The sequence below is a fragment of the Schistocerca americana genome, chromosome 7 (genome assembly GCF_021461395.2).
Source record: "Schistocerca americana isolate TAMUIC-IGC-003095 chromosome 7, iqSchAmer2.1, whole genome shotgun sequence".
NCBI lineage: Eukaryota > Metazoa > Arthropoda > Insecta > Orthoptera > Acrididae > Schistocerca > Schistocerca americana.
In genome coordinates this window covers 556,890,102-556,906,267 of record NC_060125.1, presented here as the reverse complement: position 1 = coordinate 556,906,267, position 16,166 = coordinate 556,890,102, and the positions used below count along the sequence as shown (strand labels likewise).

General features: G+C 44.8%; 1 protein-coding gene across 1 annotated transcript in view; it reads left to right on the top strand.

Moving 5' to 3' along the window:
* Positions 1 to 15,780, top strand: part of LOC124622023 (RNA-binding protein MEX3B) — a 143,533-nt gene extending 127,753 nt beyond the window's left edge. The window contains exon 3 of the mRNA XM_047147576.1: positions 8,380 to 15,780. Within this exon, the coding sequence (XP_047003532.1) occupies positions 8,380 to 9,486 (1,107 nt within the window). The 3' untranslated portion in view covers positions 9,487 to 15,780. The remainder of the gene's footprint in view (positions 1 to 8,379) is intronic.
* Positions 15,781 to 16,166: the final 386 nt, after the last annotated feature.

Genomic DNA, 16,166 nt, shown 5'->3' with positions numbered 1-16,166 from the left:
GAGGACCACTCCTCTCTCTCTCTCTCTCTCTCTCTCTACTTTCTGTAATGGTAATATCATCTGTTCCAAATCTTGGTAAATGAAAATTATTGCTGTGTAATAGTCCACTAAATCTGTAGGTTCACTTGATTTAGTGTACTATTATCTCTTTTGTACAAAAATGGGGAATTTATGAAACTGCTGGAGGTTATCATTAAACCACTTTTTTTTTTTTTTTTTCTTCCAAGTACTGCTTTAAACTGTATACTGTGCAGGCGAATCCTCTGGATAGAAATATGGCAGCACTGTGTTGGGGATGTATGGGCTGTTAATCAGTAGTGCCCCATCAAGCTGGCAACTCTTCTGAACTGTTGTGACTGTGTGCACAGTACGCTGTCTCGAATGGTTGTAATTCAATAGATATTCCTCCTGTCTGTTTTTTTAGAGTAAAATGTACAATGCTTCCAGAGCGACCACTTGTTTTGGTGGAAGGTCAGCACGAAGCAACTCCTGAACAGGAGTGATTCTGTACGGATAGCAGTGCAGGAAGTTCTGTAGGATTTTATGCATCTTGCTCACAGGCATGTCCAGTGTTTCGGCAATTACCTGTGTACAGCACGTTTGCACCACTTGTCTGTTTCTGCAGTTCTCTGGCTACATCTTCGCCAGATATCAGATCAATTGCTTTCCTCCCTTTTCCACATAGCACTTCAAAAAAACATTCTCTCAGTTTTTTGTGATAATTTTCTTCAGACCCTCAGACTAAAGTCAATGCCTCTTTCTGTCATACCCTTGAGTGTTGGAATTTTTTGCAGGGTTAGTGGCACACAGTCACCATTCTTTTAAGAGCGTTGCCGGTAGCATGTGATCCTTCATACAATCAGTCAAGTAGACATCTGGGATGCAAACTGAGGAACAGCTGTGTGCTGCCTATCTGTTGGTGTGCATATCCAGCTGCTTACATTACCATGTATTGGTCAAGTTCCCACTGCCCCTGCCAAGCACAGTTTCCCTGTGTGAATAATATGCTGTTAAAGTTTAATGTCATTCTGAGATGTGGTTGTCTTTGTACAGCATGGCCAGTAAATGTATCTAACACTGTTGCAGTAGACCATTACGCATTATCCCTAATGTGAATCATTTCCTCTGCTCCCCCTGCGGGTCCGGGGTAAGAATAGGCGCGAGGTATTCCTGCCTGTCGTAAGAGGAGACTAAAAGGAGTTTCAACCGTTTCGGCCTTCCATGTGATGGTCCCCCTTGGGGTTTGACCTCCATTTTTCAAAATTCTACAGAAGTACGAGCCTTTTGGGGAAGGACGCCTTACGTGGTGTACCACTGGTCCTCAGTGCACTAAGACCTTGGCACTCAGCATTGTACCGGCGTTGTAACCATACCCACTATCCCTCAAATTGGGCCTAAACGCCTGATGGGTTGTACAAGTTACGCCCATAGTGAGTCCCCATCTGCACCTACGATCATGGACTTTCCATGGCACCAGAAATCCAGCACGGTAGCCAACCCGTTGTGGTGGGGTCGTCATGTACCCTCTAGGTTGTAGCCCCCTGTCAACACAGGGATCGTACTGCCGATACCTGAGCTGCACCCTCCCCACGTCAGCCAAGGAGTAGATGCCCGTCTCCTTGGGGCATCAGGACTCCCGGCAACGGTCATCCTGCCAGGTGGCTCTTGCTGAGGCTGGGTGGCGCCCGTGGGGAGAGCCCCTGGTCGGAGTGGGTGGTATCGGAGCGGACGTTTCGCAGATGAAACGTCAACACGTATCAGGTCGCTCTGCGGCAGAGTCTTTCAAAAGGAAAGGTACTGTCTCTAGTTGTGGTTCTCCTGCCCTTTCCCCCTTGGCCACTCCCTGGGAGGAGGGACAAGCCCGCCGGCTTGGGGCGAAGTACTTCCCCCGCTATTTGGTCTGTTCTCGAACCAATGGGGGGACGTTCGCCACCTCCAAGCCCATGTTCTTTGTTCAGCACATTGAGGACATCTTCGGGGAAATCGAGGCTCTCAGTAAGATGCGTTCAGGGTCCGTTCTTATAAATACCACCTCCGCCACACAGTCGGCGGCGCTCCAGGCGTGCGACCGCCTAGGGGACATCCCAGTGTCCATTGTCCCGCTTTTGGCACTAAATAGGACGCAGGGGGCTATTTTTCATCGGGACCTCCTGCTGCAATCTGATGAGGAGCTCAGGCCAACCTGGAGCGCCGAGGCGTGCATTTCGTCCGGCGAGTCCAGCGCGGCCCCAAAGACCGTCGCATCGACACCGGGGCCTTTATCCTCGCCTTCGAGGGGGACGTTCTCCCGGAGAAGGTAAAGGTGATGTGCTACCGGTGCGACGTGCGACCTTACGTCCCGCCCCCTATGCGCTGTTTTCGGTGTTTGCGCTTTGGGCACATATTGTCACGGTGTGAGGCTGAGCCCCTTTGTGGCGATTGTGGACGTCCTCTTCGTGAGGAACATACATGCACCCCACCACCTCGGTGCGTTAATTGTCCTGGCATCCACTCGCGTAGATCCTCCGATTGCCCCGCATATCAGAAGGAGAAGAAGGTACAAGAACTCAAAACTTTGGATCGTCTCTTATTCTGAGGCCAGGAAGAAGTATGACCACCTCCATCCTGTGCCGTTGACCACTTCGTTTGCCTCAGTTGTGTCCACTCCTTCCGCGGTATCCTCACCCCTATCCTGTCCCCCCTCCACCTCCTCCCCCATCCGGGGTCTCTGCCTCCGCCTCCCAAATTCCTCCCTTCCAAATCCTCCTCCCCTGTGGCCCCCGCCCCCTCTGCCCCAGGCCCCTCCCCCCCCCCCCCCCCTCGCCGCCTGAGAAGTGATCCTCTTCTCAGGCGTCCATTGGGGAAACGTTCCGGACCCCAGCTTCCGAGGTCCGGCGTTCCAAAACGGGTCCCGCGCGTGAGGACCTTCTTCGGGTCCAGACCACCATCCTTGTGCCTCCTAGGACTTCCAAGAAGGCCTCCAAGAAGTAGTCTCTATCCCCCTCTCCACCCCGGCGCGTTTCGTCTGACGCTCCATCCGTGAGTCGCTGCTCCCGGCCATCCTCAGTTTCGCCGGGACGCTTTGCTGCCAGGCGCTCAGCTGGCCTCTCGTCGGTAAATGATGCTGCCCCTCCTACACAACCAGGGACAGCGGCCGCAGCTGGCGACGACTCGATGGAACAGGATCCGCCTCCCGCCGGATGTAGCGTTGTTCTCTCGAAACCTGGCCCTTCGCGGCCGTCGAGGTGACCAGCTCTTCCCCCGTCTCGTTCCCCCTTTTTTTTGACTAGCGATGGCCTTGTTACATTGGAACATAAGAGGTATTCGATCTAATCGGGAGGAATTAAAACTGCTCCTCCGCCTGCACTGTCTGCTCGTCCTTGGTCTCCAGGAAAGCAAGTTGCGCCCGACTGACCTTATTGCCTTTCCCCACTATACCTCGGAGCGGTATGACCTCCCCCCTGTGGACGGTATCCCAGCTCATGGTGGGGTCATGTTGCTCGTTCGGGACGATGTCTATTACCATCCCATCCCATTGACCACCCCACTCCAAGCAACAGCTGTCCGTATTACTCTTTCTGCTTTTACTTTTTCAGTTTGTACCATCAACACTCCATCGTCATCCGCTGTTAGTCGGGCTGACATGATGCACCTGATTGTTCAGCTTCCCCTGCCGTTTTTATTGTATGGAGACTTCAATGCCGATCATCCCCTTTGGGGCTCTCCTGCATCCTGTCAAAGAGGCTCACTCTTGGCGGATGTCTTCAACCATCTCAATCTTGTCTGCCTCAATACCGGCGCCCCGACTTTCCTCTCGGACTCTACTCATACCTACTCCCACTTGGACCTCTCGATCTGTTCTACCACTCTTGCCCGTCGGATCGAGTGGTATGTCCTTTCTGACACCTATTCGAGCGACCACTTCCCGTGTCGTTTGTCTCCTGCACCACACCCCATCCCCACGTCCTTCGAGCTGGAGCATACCGAATGCTGACAGGGGACTTTACTCCTCCCTGGCGACCTTTCCGGACCACGATTTTCTCGTTTGTGACAGTCAGGTCGAATACCTCACGGCTGTTATCATCAATGCTGCCGAACGTTCCATTCCTCGTACTACCTCTTCTTCACGTTGCGTTTCCGTCCCCTGGTGGAACGAGGCTTTTAGAGACGCTATCTGTGCTCGACGACGTGCTTTACGCACCTTTCGCCACCATCCTACGTTGGCGAATTGTATTGGATACAAACGACTCCGAGCGCAATGCCGTAGAGTCATCAAAGACAGCAAAAAGCTTGTTGGACCTCTTTCACCAGCTCCTTTAACAGTTTTACTCCCTCTTCTGTCGTATGGGGTGGCCTGCGCCGGCTGTCGGGCATTAAGGCCCACACCTCGGTACCTGGCCTGACCTCAGGTAATGAGGTCCTCGTTGATCCTGTGGCTGTCTCCAACGCCTTCGGCCGGTTTTTCGCGGAGGTTTCAAGCTCCGCCCATTACCACCCTGCCTTCCTTCCCAGGAAAGAGGCAGAAGACGCTCGGCGACCTTCCTTCCATTCGCTGAATCTGGAAACTTATAATGCCCCCTTTACTATGCGGGAACTCGAACGTGCGCTTGCACTGTCCCGGTCCTCTGCTCCGGGGCCAGATGCCATTCACGTTCAGATGCTGGCACACCTTTCTCCGGCGGGGAAAAGCTTCCTTCTTCGTACCTACAATCGTGTCTGGACCGAAGGTCAGGTCCCCATGCGTTGGCGTGATGCCGTCGTTGTTCCTATACCCAAACCCGGGAAGGATAGACACCTTCCTTCTAGTTACCGCCCCATTTCTCTTACAAGCTGTGTCCGTAAGGTGATGGAGCGCATGGTTCATGCTCGGTTAGTTTGAATTCTTGGATCTCGACAGCTCCTTACCAATGTCCAATGTGGCTTTCGTCGCCGCCGCTCCGCTGTTGACCACCTTGTGACCTTGTCGACATTCATCAAGAACAACTTTTTGCGAAGGCGCCAAACGGTAGCCGTGTTCTTCGATTTGGAGAAGGCTTATGATACCTGTTGGAGAGGAAGTATCCTCCGCACTATGCACAGGTGGGGTCTACGCGGTCGGCTGCCCCTTTTTATTGATTCCTTTTTAACAGATCGAAAGTTTAGGGTACATGTGGGTTCCGTATTGTCCGACATCTTCCTCCAGGAGAACGGAGTGCCTCAGGGCTCCGTCTTGAGCGTAGCCCTTTTTGCCATAGCAATCAATCCAATTATGGATTGCATTCCACCTAATGTCTCAGGCTCTCTTTTTGTCGATGACTTCGCGATCTACTGCAGTGCCCAGCGAACATGCCTCCTGGAGTGCTGCCTTCAGTGCTGTCTAGACAGCCTATACTCATGGAGCGTGGCAAATGGCTTCCGGTTCTCTGAAGAGAAGACGGTTTGTGTCAACTTTGGGCGATATAAAGCGTTCCTTCCGCCATCCTTACATCTCGGTCCCGTTGTTCTCCCATTCGTGGAAACAACTAAGTTTCTAGGGCTCACGTTGGACAGGAAACTGTGTTGGTCTCCACATGTCTCTTATTTGGTGGCCCGTTGTACACGTTCCCTTAATGTCCTCAGTTCTTAGTGGTTCATCTTGGGGAGCGGATCGCACTGTCCTGCTTCGCTTGTATCGGTCCATAGTCCGATCGAAGCTGGATTATGGGAGCTTCGTCTACTCGTCTGCTCGGCCATCCTTCTTACGCCATCTCAACTTCATCCACCATCGGGGGTTACGTCTTGCGACCGGAGCTCTCTACACTAGTCCTGTCGAGTGTCTTTATGCTGAAGCTGCCGAATTACCATTGACCTACCGGCGCGACGTACTGCTGTGTCGGTATGCATGCCGGCTGTTGTCTATGCCCGACCACCCCTCTTACCAGTCCTTCTTCGCCGATTCTCTCGACCGTCAGTACGGGTTGTATGTGTCTGCCCTGCTGCCCCCCCCGGAGTCCGCTTCCGTCGCCTGCTTCGACAATTGGATTTTGCCCTCCCTACCATCTTCAGAGAGGCTGAGAGCCCGACACCACCTTGGCTCCAGGCTCCGGTTCATATTTATCTCGACCTCAGCTCACTCCCGAAGGAGGGTACTCCGGCTGCAGTGTATTGCTCACGGTTTGTCGAACTTCGTGCTCGACTTGCCGGTCACACCTTTATTTACACCGATAGCTCCAAAACTGACGATGGTGTCGGCTGTGCCTTTGTCGTAGGGGCCGCCACCTTTAAATACCGGCTCCTCGACCAATGTTCCAGCTTTACGGCCGAGCTTCTTGCTCTCCATCAGGCCGTTCAGTATGCCCGCCACCACCGCCATTCATCGTATGTACTCTGCTCTGACTCACTCAGTGCTCTTCAGAGCTTTGGAGCTCCCTATCCGGTCCATCCCTTGGTTCAACGGATGCAGCAGTCCCTCTATTCTTTCGCTGATAATGGTTCTTCTGTCAGCTTTCTGTGGGTTCCCGGACATGTAGGAGTGCCTGGGAATGAGGCTGCGGATGCTGCATCCAAGGCTGCAGTCCTCCTGCCTCGGCCAGCCTCCCATTGTGTCCTGTCATCTGACGTTCGTGGGGATGTTTGTAAGAGGCTTGTGTCGTTGTGGTGGGATGCTTGGTCATCCCTCCAAGGAAACAAGCTCCGGGCAGTAAAACCGCTCCCAACTTCTTGGACAACCTCCTCCCGACCATCTCGGTGAGAGGAGGTCCTTCTGACCAGGTTGCGGATTGGGCATTGCCGGTTTAGCCACCCCTACCTGCTCTCTGGTGACCCAGCCCCGCAGTGCCCTTGTGGTCAGGCATTAACAGTGCGCCATGTTTTATTGTCGTGTCCCCGCTTTAGTCAATCTCGTGTTGTCCTGTCCCTGCCATCTACTTTAACGGATATTTTAGCTGACGACGCTCGAGCAGCTGCTCGTGTTCTGCGTTTTATAACTTTGACTGGCTTGTCCAAAGACATCTAACCTTTTTACTTATTTTATCTGCATCTTTGCCAGGTCTTTCTGGTGTCCCCCCCTCCCCTTGAGTTTTACTAGATTCCATGTGCTCTAACAACAGTGACTGGGCGCTAATGACCTCAGTAGTTGAGCCTCCTTAAACCCCACAAAAAAAAAAAAAAAAATTCCTCTGCTAAGAACATTCAGATACAACAACAACATTTAAAAGATCTGATACAAGAAAAATGGTTGTGGCAAAAGAAATGGCATTTTTTGACTGTGCTCCATAATGACGGAAACCAGTGAAGTTCCAATAGCAAAAGCATTATTGCTATTAAATGCTATTGCTAGATTTGTAGACTTAAAATGCGTCATATTCATCATATTAAGACATAACATAGCAAAGCAGCTTGTTACTGCATTGAAAGATTTCAAGAGTTCAGTCAAACATAAAATTCTTGGAAGCTGCATTAGGATTGTCCCTCATGTCTAGTTTCGTCATCTCCAGTGGCTCATGTACTGTAAACATACAGAGCAAAAATGAGTCACATTAATTTTGATTCATTTCATCCTTTGGTTTTTGGTTGATTTCATAATTTCAGTCAGTTGCCATACATTGCACAAGTTTACCTAATGCTGACATCTGAGCCACATATTGTATAATGAATGCATTTATGTTTATATTGATAACTTTGATACTAGTTTTCTGCAGTGTCATCTTCCTAAAAGGTAGAGTGTGTGTGTGTGTGTGTGTGTGTGTGTGTGTGTGTGTGTGTGTGTGTGTGTGTGTGTGTGTGGCGCACATCTGCATGTTGGGGGACACGCATAATTAGTTTGCATCATTTGTTCACAAATATGTACCTTATGTAACAAATGTCATAATTTGCATGCAGGATGATAATACCAAAGTTAAATCAATTTTTACTTTTATCAATATAATAGAATGAAACATTCCACGTGGGAAATAATATATCTAAAACAAAGATGATGTGACTTGCCAAACGAAAGTGCTGCCCAAACTCTTTGCCTCTGTATGTATGTATGTGCGCGTGCGCGCGCGCATACCTGTCCTTTTTTCCCCCCTAAGGTAAGTCTTTCCGGGATTGGAATGACTCCTTACCCTCTCCCTTAAAACCCAAATCCTTTCGTCTTTCCCTCTCCTTCCCTTTTTCCTGATGAGGCAACCGTTGGTTGCGAAAGCTAGAATTTTGTGTGTATGTTTGTGTTTGTGTGTCTATAGACGTGCCAGCACTTTCATTTGGTAAGTCACATCATCTTTGTTTTTAGATATATTTACTTTTATCAAAATATACAATATGCTATTAATTACACAGTAAGAAACCTTCTTCACTGTAGGGAGGTAAGAGTTAACATCTTTCCTGTAAAGCATAATTGTACCACAAATAAGCACCACAGTTGCACTCATTTAAGGTGCTCTCTCTCTCTTTGAACAGGTTCGTGTGCCATACCGTGTTGTGGGCCTGGTGGTGGGCCCCAAAGGTGCCACAATCAAGCGTATCCAGCATCAGACGCACACATACATCGTGACACCATCTAGAGACAAAGAGCCAGTCTTTGAAGTTACGGGGCTGCCAGACAGCGTGGAAACGGCACGTCGGGAAATAGAGGCACACATTGCGATGCGCACTGGTGGCGCTGCTGGAGCGGCTGTAGGCGTCGGAGGTGGTGTCGGCGGTGGGCACGGTGCACTCGCTGGTGTCGGCGGTGTTTCTGTAGGCTCTCTGGTGGACGATTCACCAGACCTGCTCGCCTCGCTGTATAAATCTGGCCTCGGCTCGCTCTTCAACTACCTCGACGGCGGTGCAGATGCGTCGGGGCTGGGCGGCTTTCACGGGCCGGCAAATGGAATTGGCGGTGGTGGCATTGGCGTCGGAGGTGGTGCCGGCATCAGTGTCGGGGGCGGTGGAGTCCTTCCTGGTGGGTCGGCTTCTTCAGTGGGCAGTTCCTCGTCCTCTGGTGCTTTCTCGTCATGTTCCAGCTCTAGCTCTTCCAGCAGTGGAGGTGGCGGCGGTCGTCTAGGAGACCTGGTGTCCATATGGGGTAGCAGTGCCGGCTCAGTCGGAGGCAGTGCCGGGGGTGGCAGCACGGGATCGGTGGGTGGCAGTGGCAGTGGAGGTGGTAGCCTCGAGCGAGACGAGGGTTTGGGCGATTCGCCGTCCTTCGAAACGGCGCCTACATCCATCTGGTCTTATGGCACGACGGGGCTGGCAGGGCGGCCTTCACCTGCTACGTCGGTGTCTCCCGACTCTGCCGGTGGAGGTAACGGTGGTCAAGTGCTGCCACCCGTGACCTCTACCACCGGAGGTGGTGCAGGTGCCATCGTGTCCACCGCAGTGACGACTGCCACAGGTGGCGGAGGTGGGCAGAGTGGACGGCGCGACTGTGTGGTGTGTGCGGAGCGCGAGGTGGATGCGGCGCTGGTGCCGTGCGGTCACAACTTGTTTTGCCTGGACTGCGCGTCACACGTGTGTGAGCGTGGAGATGCACTCTGCCCGGCGTGTCAGCTGCCAGTGGCGCAGGCCATCCGCATTTTTTCATAAGTCGCCACAGCCGCTCCTCCCCGGCCTTCGGCTCGGCTCTGCTTGGCCCGGCCACACTCACACACACAACCTTTCGTACAACGAACGAGAGAAATATTTAAATCTATATCTTATGTTGAGTTATAGTTTGTGTGTTTAAATTTTTTCTTTTTTGAATGTGTACGTCCGCTTCCCGGCTTCCTCCACCTCGCTCCCGGCACTGACAACCCGCCCGAAAGGACCCTTCCCGCCCGATTTTCCCACCCCCGGGATTCGCCGATCCCGCCACCTGCGTCGGGAAAAGTCCGCCGGGGGGTCGGCATTTCTAGCAGATTGTCTATATTATATATATATATATAAATATCGATATATCACACATTTTAAGAGTATTAAAAATATTTTAACGAGATTAGATTTTTGTATTATGTGTAAAGGATGTATGCTTTGTGTGTGTGTGTGTGTGTGTGTGTGTGTGTGTGTGTGTGTGTGTGTGTGTGTGTGTGATCGAGTGAGTGTATCAGCTCGTCGAAGCGGGGTGAATGGAGATGGCGTTTCTGAGGGCGGAATGCAAATTCAGAAAGAGGTGGTTGCAGAAGAAGAAAGCTGATGTGTCCTTCGGAAGACATCCACTTTGCCGATCTGTAAGTGTTAGTGTGGAATTTTGATGATTATTAGCACTCTGGAGAGGCCGGGATGGTGAGGTGGGAGCGCATCAATTGCATTCCTATCGGTGTGTAGCCTTTGCTGTCAGATATTTAGTTTCCGCTGCACATTATAATTTTGCCAGATATCTGAAAGGGAGTCCGAAGGTACAGCAGCTCGGTCGTGAGTACTATTTTCGTTGTTGGCGGAGCTGTCCCTTCTCCTATACGTACACTACTGCCTGCACTCCTACCTCCTCACTTTGCCTGTATCTCCTCCCGAGTGCAATGTGCCTCACAAATGTTCAGTATTTGTTTTTTATTACTATTATTGTTCACAAGAGAAGATTATATTGTATATTATGTTCTCTGCTAAATGTAGTTTGTACTGTCATGTGTTGAGATTTTTTGTGGAAGCTGAAAATCCACTGTAGGAAATGTACAAGATCTTTATTTTTATTTTTCTTCTCATTGTAATTAAATAAATAAATTTTTATTTTTTTATGCGTATTGTAGTTTTTCACGTGTTGTTCTAAATATGAAAATAGGTAAAACTCAGTTCAGGGGTAAACGAGGAAATTGCTAAGCTCGTCACTTGGAAACAGAGGGTTGAGGTCAGATGTATGACCATGTGAGCACTGTTCAGCCCCTGGGAATTTTTTGAAGGTCGGGCACCTGCTTCATAAAGCTTTTACTTTTTCTCGAGTGTATGCCATTACTGCAAAGAATGTGCCGATATCGGCTGCACTATTTGCGGAGTTTACACTGTTTACTTTAAACTTGGAAGTGAGAGGGATAGGTGTTAGATCTCCAAAGGAGAAAAGAAGCGAGAGTTTGCATTTCCCCCCCCCTCCCCCCCCCCCCCCCAAACAACTTTTGAGGAGAAAAATCTTAGCGCGAATTATGCATTTTGTAGATATGGAATTAGGAAAAATTGCAGAATGGTATACTGTTATTTCTCCCCCTTCATGAGTTTGCACAATATGTAATAATACATTGAGAATAGTAGTGGTAGTGTTTTTCTATTTTATTATGATCCTAAATACATATATATATTATACTACTATATATTATATAATGACATAGCTAGAAAGAGAAATATAGACACTGGAGAGTTATTTTTTATGTTAGTCTGCTCAAAATGAGAAGGGCCAGAGTGAAATAATAGTTTAATTTGATGAGACTGTGGTGCCCATCTAGTATTGAATTTTAAGTTTTTTTAAATATGAAAGGAACTATTTTTGTCTTCCCAGAGGTAAACCCTCATTTCATTGTTTAATACCAAACAGGTTTTTTAGTTAAGAATTTTCGTGAAAGTCAGGGTTTGAATTTTTTTGTTATTAAATTGTTCCTTTTTATTTATGAAGGGTTATAATGACCTGTGGACTTTCTTTAAATTTTCAGGCCCAATTATGTACATGCTATTTTCTTTCCTTTAAAATAGATGAAAATCATTACTACTTTTCACGCAATAAATGAACGTCAGAACAGCTGTTCGTGCAAGTAAAATTTATTTAAATACTAGAGTTTGCTATCCTATTTGCATCCCCCATGAAATAAGGTTAGTCACAAGGTATTAGACAATTTTCGTATTCTTGGGCCCCGTTATTGTGAGGAGGGGAATAAGAATAAATAGCTTTGACTGATTGAGGTGTCAACTTTTAGCATTGTTGTCATTATTTGTGTAAAGGTCCAGGCCTAATTATATATAATATATTTAAATAAAAGAAAATCTTCAAAGAAATGTTAATACTGTGTTTCCCAAACCTGGAGGCACAAAAATGACATTTACTAATATAACAATTCTTATAGACGTCTGATGTTTTTGTTAACTTGCTACCGAATGTGCCAGCATTCATACCTACTGCCCATATAACCAGGAATCGGCAGCATTGTGGGTTCTTGCCTTGCAAAATTGATATATATTTAAAAAGTAACATTTTTCTATCTCTGAAAGCAATAATTACATAGTGAGGGCTGTTGGTTTGTTTGCTGGCATGTGAGAGTTATCAAAGATGAAACCTGCTCAGCATTATAATATTTAGTGAATGTTTGGAGAGTGTATGTGGGTGCGTGTGTTGTCATTGTATGAATGCATCATAGACTGTTTTCATATACAGTACATTGTAGTTGTAGATCTTGTGTTTAAAGAATCTTGACCGGAATGTAGTTTTCGAAATGGAAAATAATTATAACAGTTGAAAATATATGTATTTTCTCTTTTATACAATTTTAAAATATTGTTTTCCATATTTTTTCATTTTAATATATATTTCATGTTTCAAGAATATTTCAATCTATGCTGCATGCCAAAAATAGTATATTAAGGTGATTTAGTATTGAAACCTGTGTGTTAATTTGAATTTCGTGTAAACCTTATTATATCAAACCATCATTCCAGACATAAGACTTATGTTGACCCACAAAAGTTAGCAAATGCCCACAGCCAAGTTTTTATAAACACAAGGTCCACGGGGAATCCTGTATTTGTATAGCTGCCTTATAACAGGGGTCAGGAAATTGAAGACCACCTTGCTGTTGGCAGAATGAAATTGACACATTTTTGCCATGGAAATGTTAGAGGTTGTGGATTTGCTGAAATGAGACAACTTTGGTTACAGAGAATAAAGCATTTATTACCCCAATGACTTCCCCTCCCTGGACAGTGTGACACTCATTCTATGAAGAGCTAAATTCCTAAAATAAGATATTTTGAAATACAGGTCAACTCTGCTTACCTTGGAGCCAATCTAGGCATTTGAATTCAATAATTTCCTTTGCATTAAGATAGACCCATATCAAAGCTTCACTGTGATTGGAAAGACTGATTATGTGTTTATTTTCCTGAGGAATAAGATGAAAATGTGAAATTGCCAGTGTTTGTGGACTTAAGAGATTATTCCTCGCATTGCTGAGTGAATGTTGTGCAGTCATCTTCTCTCAATAAGACTTTCTAGATAAAATATTTTTAAAATGCGCCAACAGCAAAGATGGGTCGGTTATTTTCTGCTTAAATGCCATTTGAAGAAATTGGATACAGTAGTTGGGAGACTTTTATAATCGTGGAGAATAGTTATAGATGTTAAAATTTTGCACTATCCCAGATTTTTTGGTAACGAGAGTTTCTAGTTTTGTTCAGAAATCTAAAGAGAAGCCTCCAAATTCTTTTGAACAATAAAGTACTTGTATGCTGTGAACTGATATGCTGAAATCTAGAAACTTTGAAGCATACACTGCAATAATTCCTTAAATGTTGCGAGAATTCCTTACTCATCTTTTTTTCCCACGTTTGTCAGTTCCGTGCATTGTGCTGATTTCTCCCAGTCTCCATGTCACGGTTGTAAAAAGTGCTGATAGATTATATATAATATATTAGATTGGAAAAGAAACTACTATAAAGCAAAAGCTTATGTGTTCTGAGGTGCATTGTTGTGGCAAGTTTGCTTGTTCAGATTTAATATAATTATGGATTCTAGAGACCAGTTTTTTTATAGCTAAAATTATCGCATTTTCAGTCTTGTTTTATATATATATGAGATATAAATGAGATATTAAAGTTGGGTTTGGGATTGTGTGAACTGGAAGTCTTTTGTATTTTTGTTATTTTTGTGAAACATATTGAAAGTATTTTATGTAAATGGTATGCATGTGGCAGTTCTGCCGTACATTCTCAGCCACAGATTCTAAAAATGAATCGGGTGCCAAAACAAAGTAATATATTATTATAAGTGTATCCCAAGCCTGGCATTGTTTTATCTCTTAAAATTCTATGGTGAATAATATTTATCTGAGGATAGTGATTTCTTCCTTCAATCTGTTATTCGGCTGGGAGAGATGATTTCTGTCCCTCTGCTCCCTCGGTTTTAATTTCACAAACTCGTTATAACCTACTTTTAAAATTACTTTAATACAAATGTACATTCACAGAATACAAACTTGGATGTTACAGATTGAAGGTGGAAACTTGATACTTGGTTGTATTATTGTGCGTTTTGAGAATGATGTGATTGTCTTCATACTTAATAAATAAATATATATTTACACTCATCACATCTAGATTGATGCATTCTCTCATAATATTAAATATATCTATTACCACATTGAAGAGTTAAATAATATTCCCTAATGTGCTCAGTATAATAAAAAAAACATCAAGTATTTTCCCTTTTTAAAACTCAAATCCAGAACTATCAGGGTTGTGTGTTTCATGTATTTTACAAACAAGAGTTTTATGTATTTAATGAAAAATAATTAAAAAATTGTAAAATAGGTTTGTTCATTTGAGATATGTTTATACCCGAAGAGAAAGAAATATACTCAGCCTAATACCTAGATAGTTCCATGCAAAATTCTTCACATATATTTTTATTATACATGTTTTAATGTGCGTAAGATAATCTTTGAACAAATGTATTTTGAAGTTCAACATATTACCTCCTTTTTGGGTAAAAAAAGAGTACTTAAAAAGATACTGTATGTTAATTTTTCATGTTTGCTGATATTTTATTTTCAGAATTGTGAAGAAATATTCAGTAGGATTGATTCTCTAGAAAATAAATTGTATTTGTAATTGGATCTGTTATTTTCTTTCCCTTGTAATTCCTGGAATGTCCTGTTGTTCTTAACTCCTGTTGAATCATTCTTTAGAGGAACTAATCTTCGGTGTATTTTCACATTGTATTTTAAACTTTCATTCTGATGAAAGCAGCACAAATAAACTTGGCCAGTTGTCTGAGCAAGTTGCAAAACGTTCTGCAGTTCATGCACTGGGAAAAAGTTTCTCTAATTTAGCTCTTTCACTGGAAGTGTACAGTGAGCTTGAAGTGGTAACATTAAGCTTCCATATTTTTACATTTTGTGTAAAAGTTCATTCTCAAAATACAGCAGCAGAACGAAACAATTCGTGATGATTTCTCAAAATTTTTTGCTTTCCCAGAAGCACTAATTGAGAAGGAATGTGTAGGTACTATAGTAGTAGGTCAGGTAACGTATGTCACTTGCTTTTAGAATTGGTATGTGCTATGATTTATCTGACAAGATTAAAATACGAAGCTGTATATGGGAAAGAAATTATGTAAGGCTCTGTGGTTAACGAAATGTTTGCCGAGCTAAAATTTTGCAGCTCGATTTAATGCTGTAGACGATTTCTCGATGCCAGCTGCTACTGCCTATGTATTCATTCCGTACATTAACTACAACAGGAGTGCCCTCTAAAATAAATAAAACTGCAATGGAAATATTTTTAAAATCCGAGATGTTTGTAATGGAAATGCAGTTATAAAGTCTTCAACACTCAATGCTTTCTTGCTGTTAGGTAGCTGTATAAATATAAGAACAATAGCTGTACGATACAAAAGGAATTGCAAATGTACTAAGTAATTTGTAAGTAAAATCTCATTAAAGATTATAAAGTATGTAACAAAATATAAAGACTGCATGTTTCCAATGTACTGCACGCTAGATTTAGTGATTGCCCCCCCCGAACACATCAAATATTTGAATTTCAGAAGCCAACCCAATTTTGTAAAATGATTGTATATCTTGTCATATTTATTTTATATTCTTAATGGATTGATATATAATTTATATAACTAATGTTTATATTTATAGCAACAGTTGCAATACTTTTGAATATAATTAATTTATTCTAAGAATAAAATGTCATAGTAATCAACAGAGATTTATACTTGTATCGTAGTAACCTGTTAGTCATCCCTTAATGTTGATAAGACTGCCATACTGTACCTAGAAAGTGTGTAGTTTTGAGCTACAAAGGTGTGTGTGTGTGTGTGTGTGTGTGTGTGTGTGTGTGTGTGTGTGTGTGTGTGTGTGTGTGTGAGAGAGAGAGAGAGAGAGAGAGAGAGAGAGAGAGAGAGAGAGAGAGAGATTCAAATACTCCGGTAGTCAACGTTCATGTCTAGGAGTGGAGAACTTGACAAAAAGAAGTAATTTTTGCTAGGATTACAGCTAGGGTTGACTCCTGTTAGGAACAGAGAACAAGCCTGGAATTGACTAAAATAGACCAGAATAGACCAGAAATCACAAAGTTTTCTTAGATTT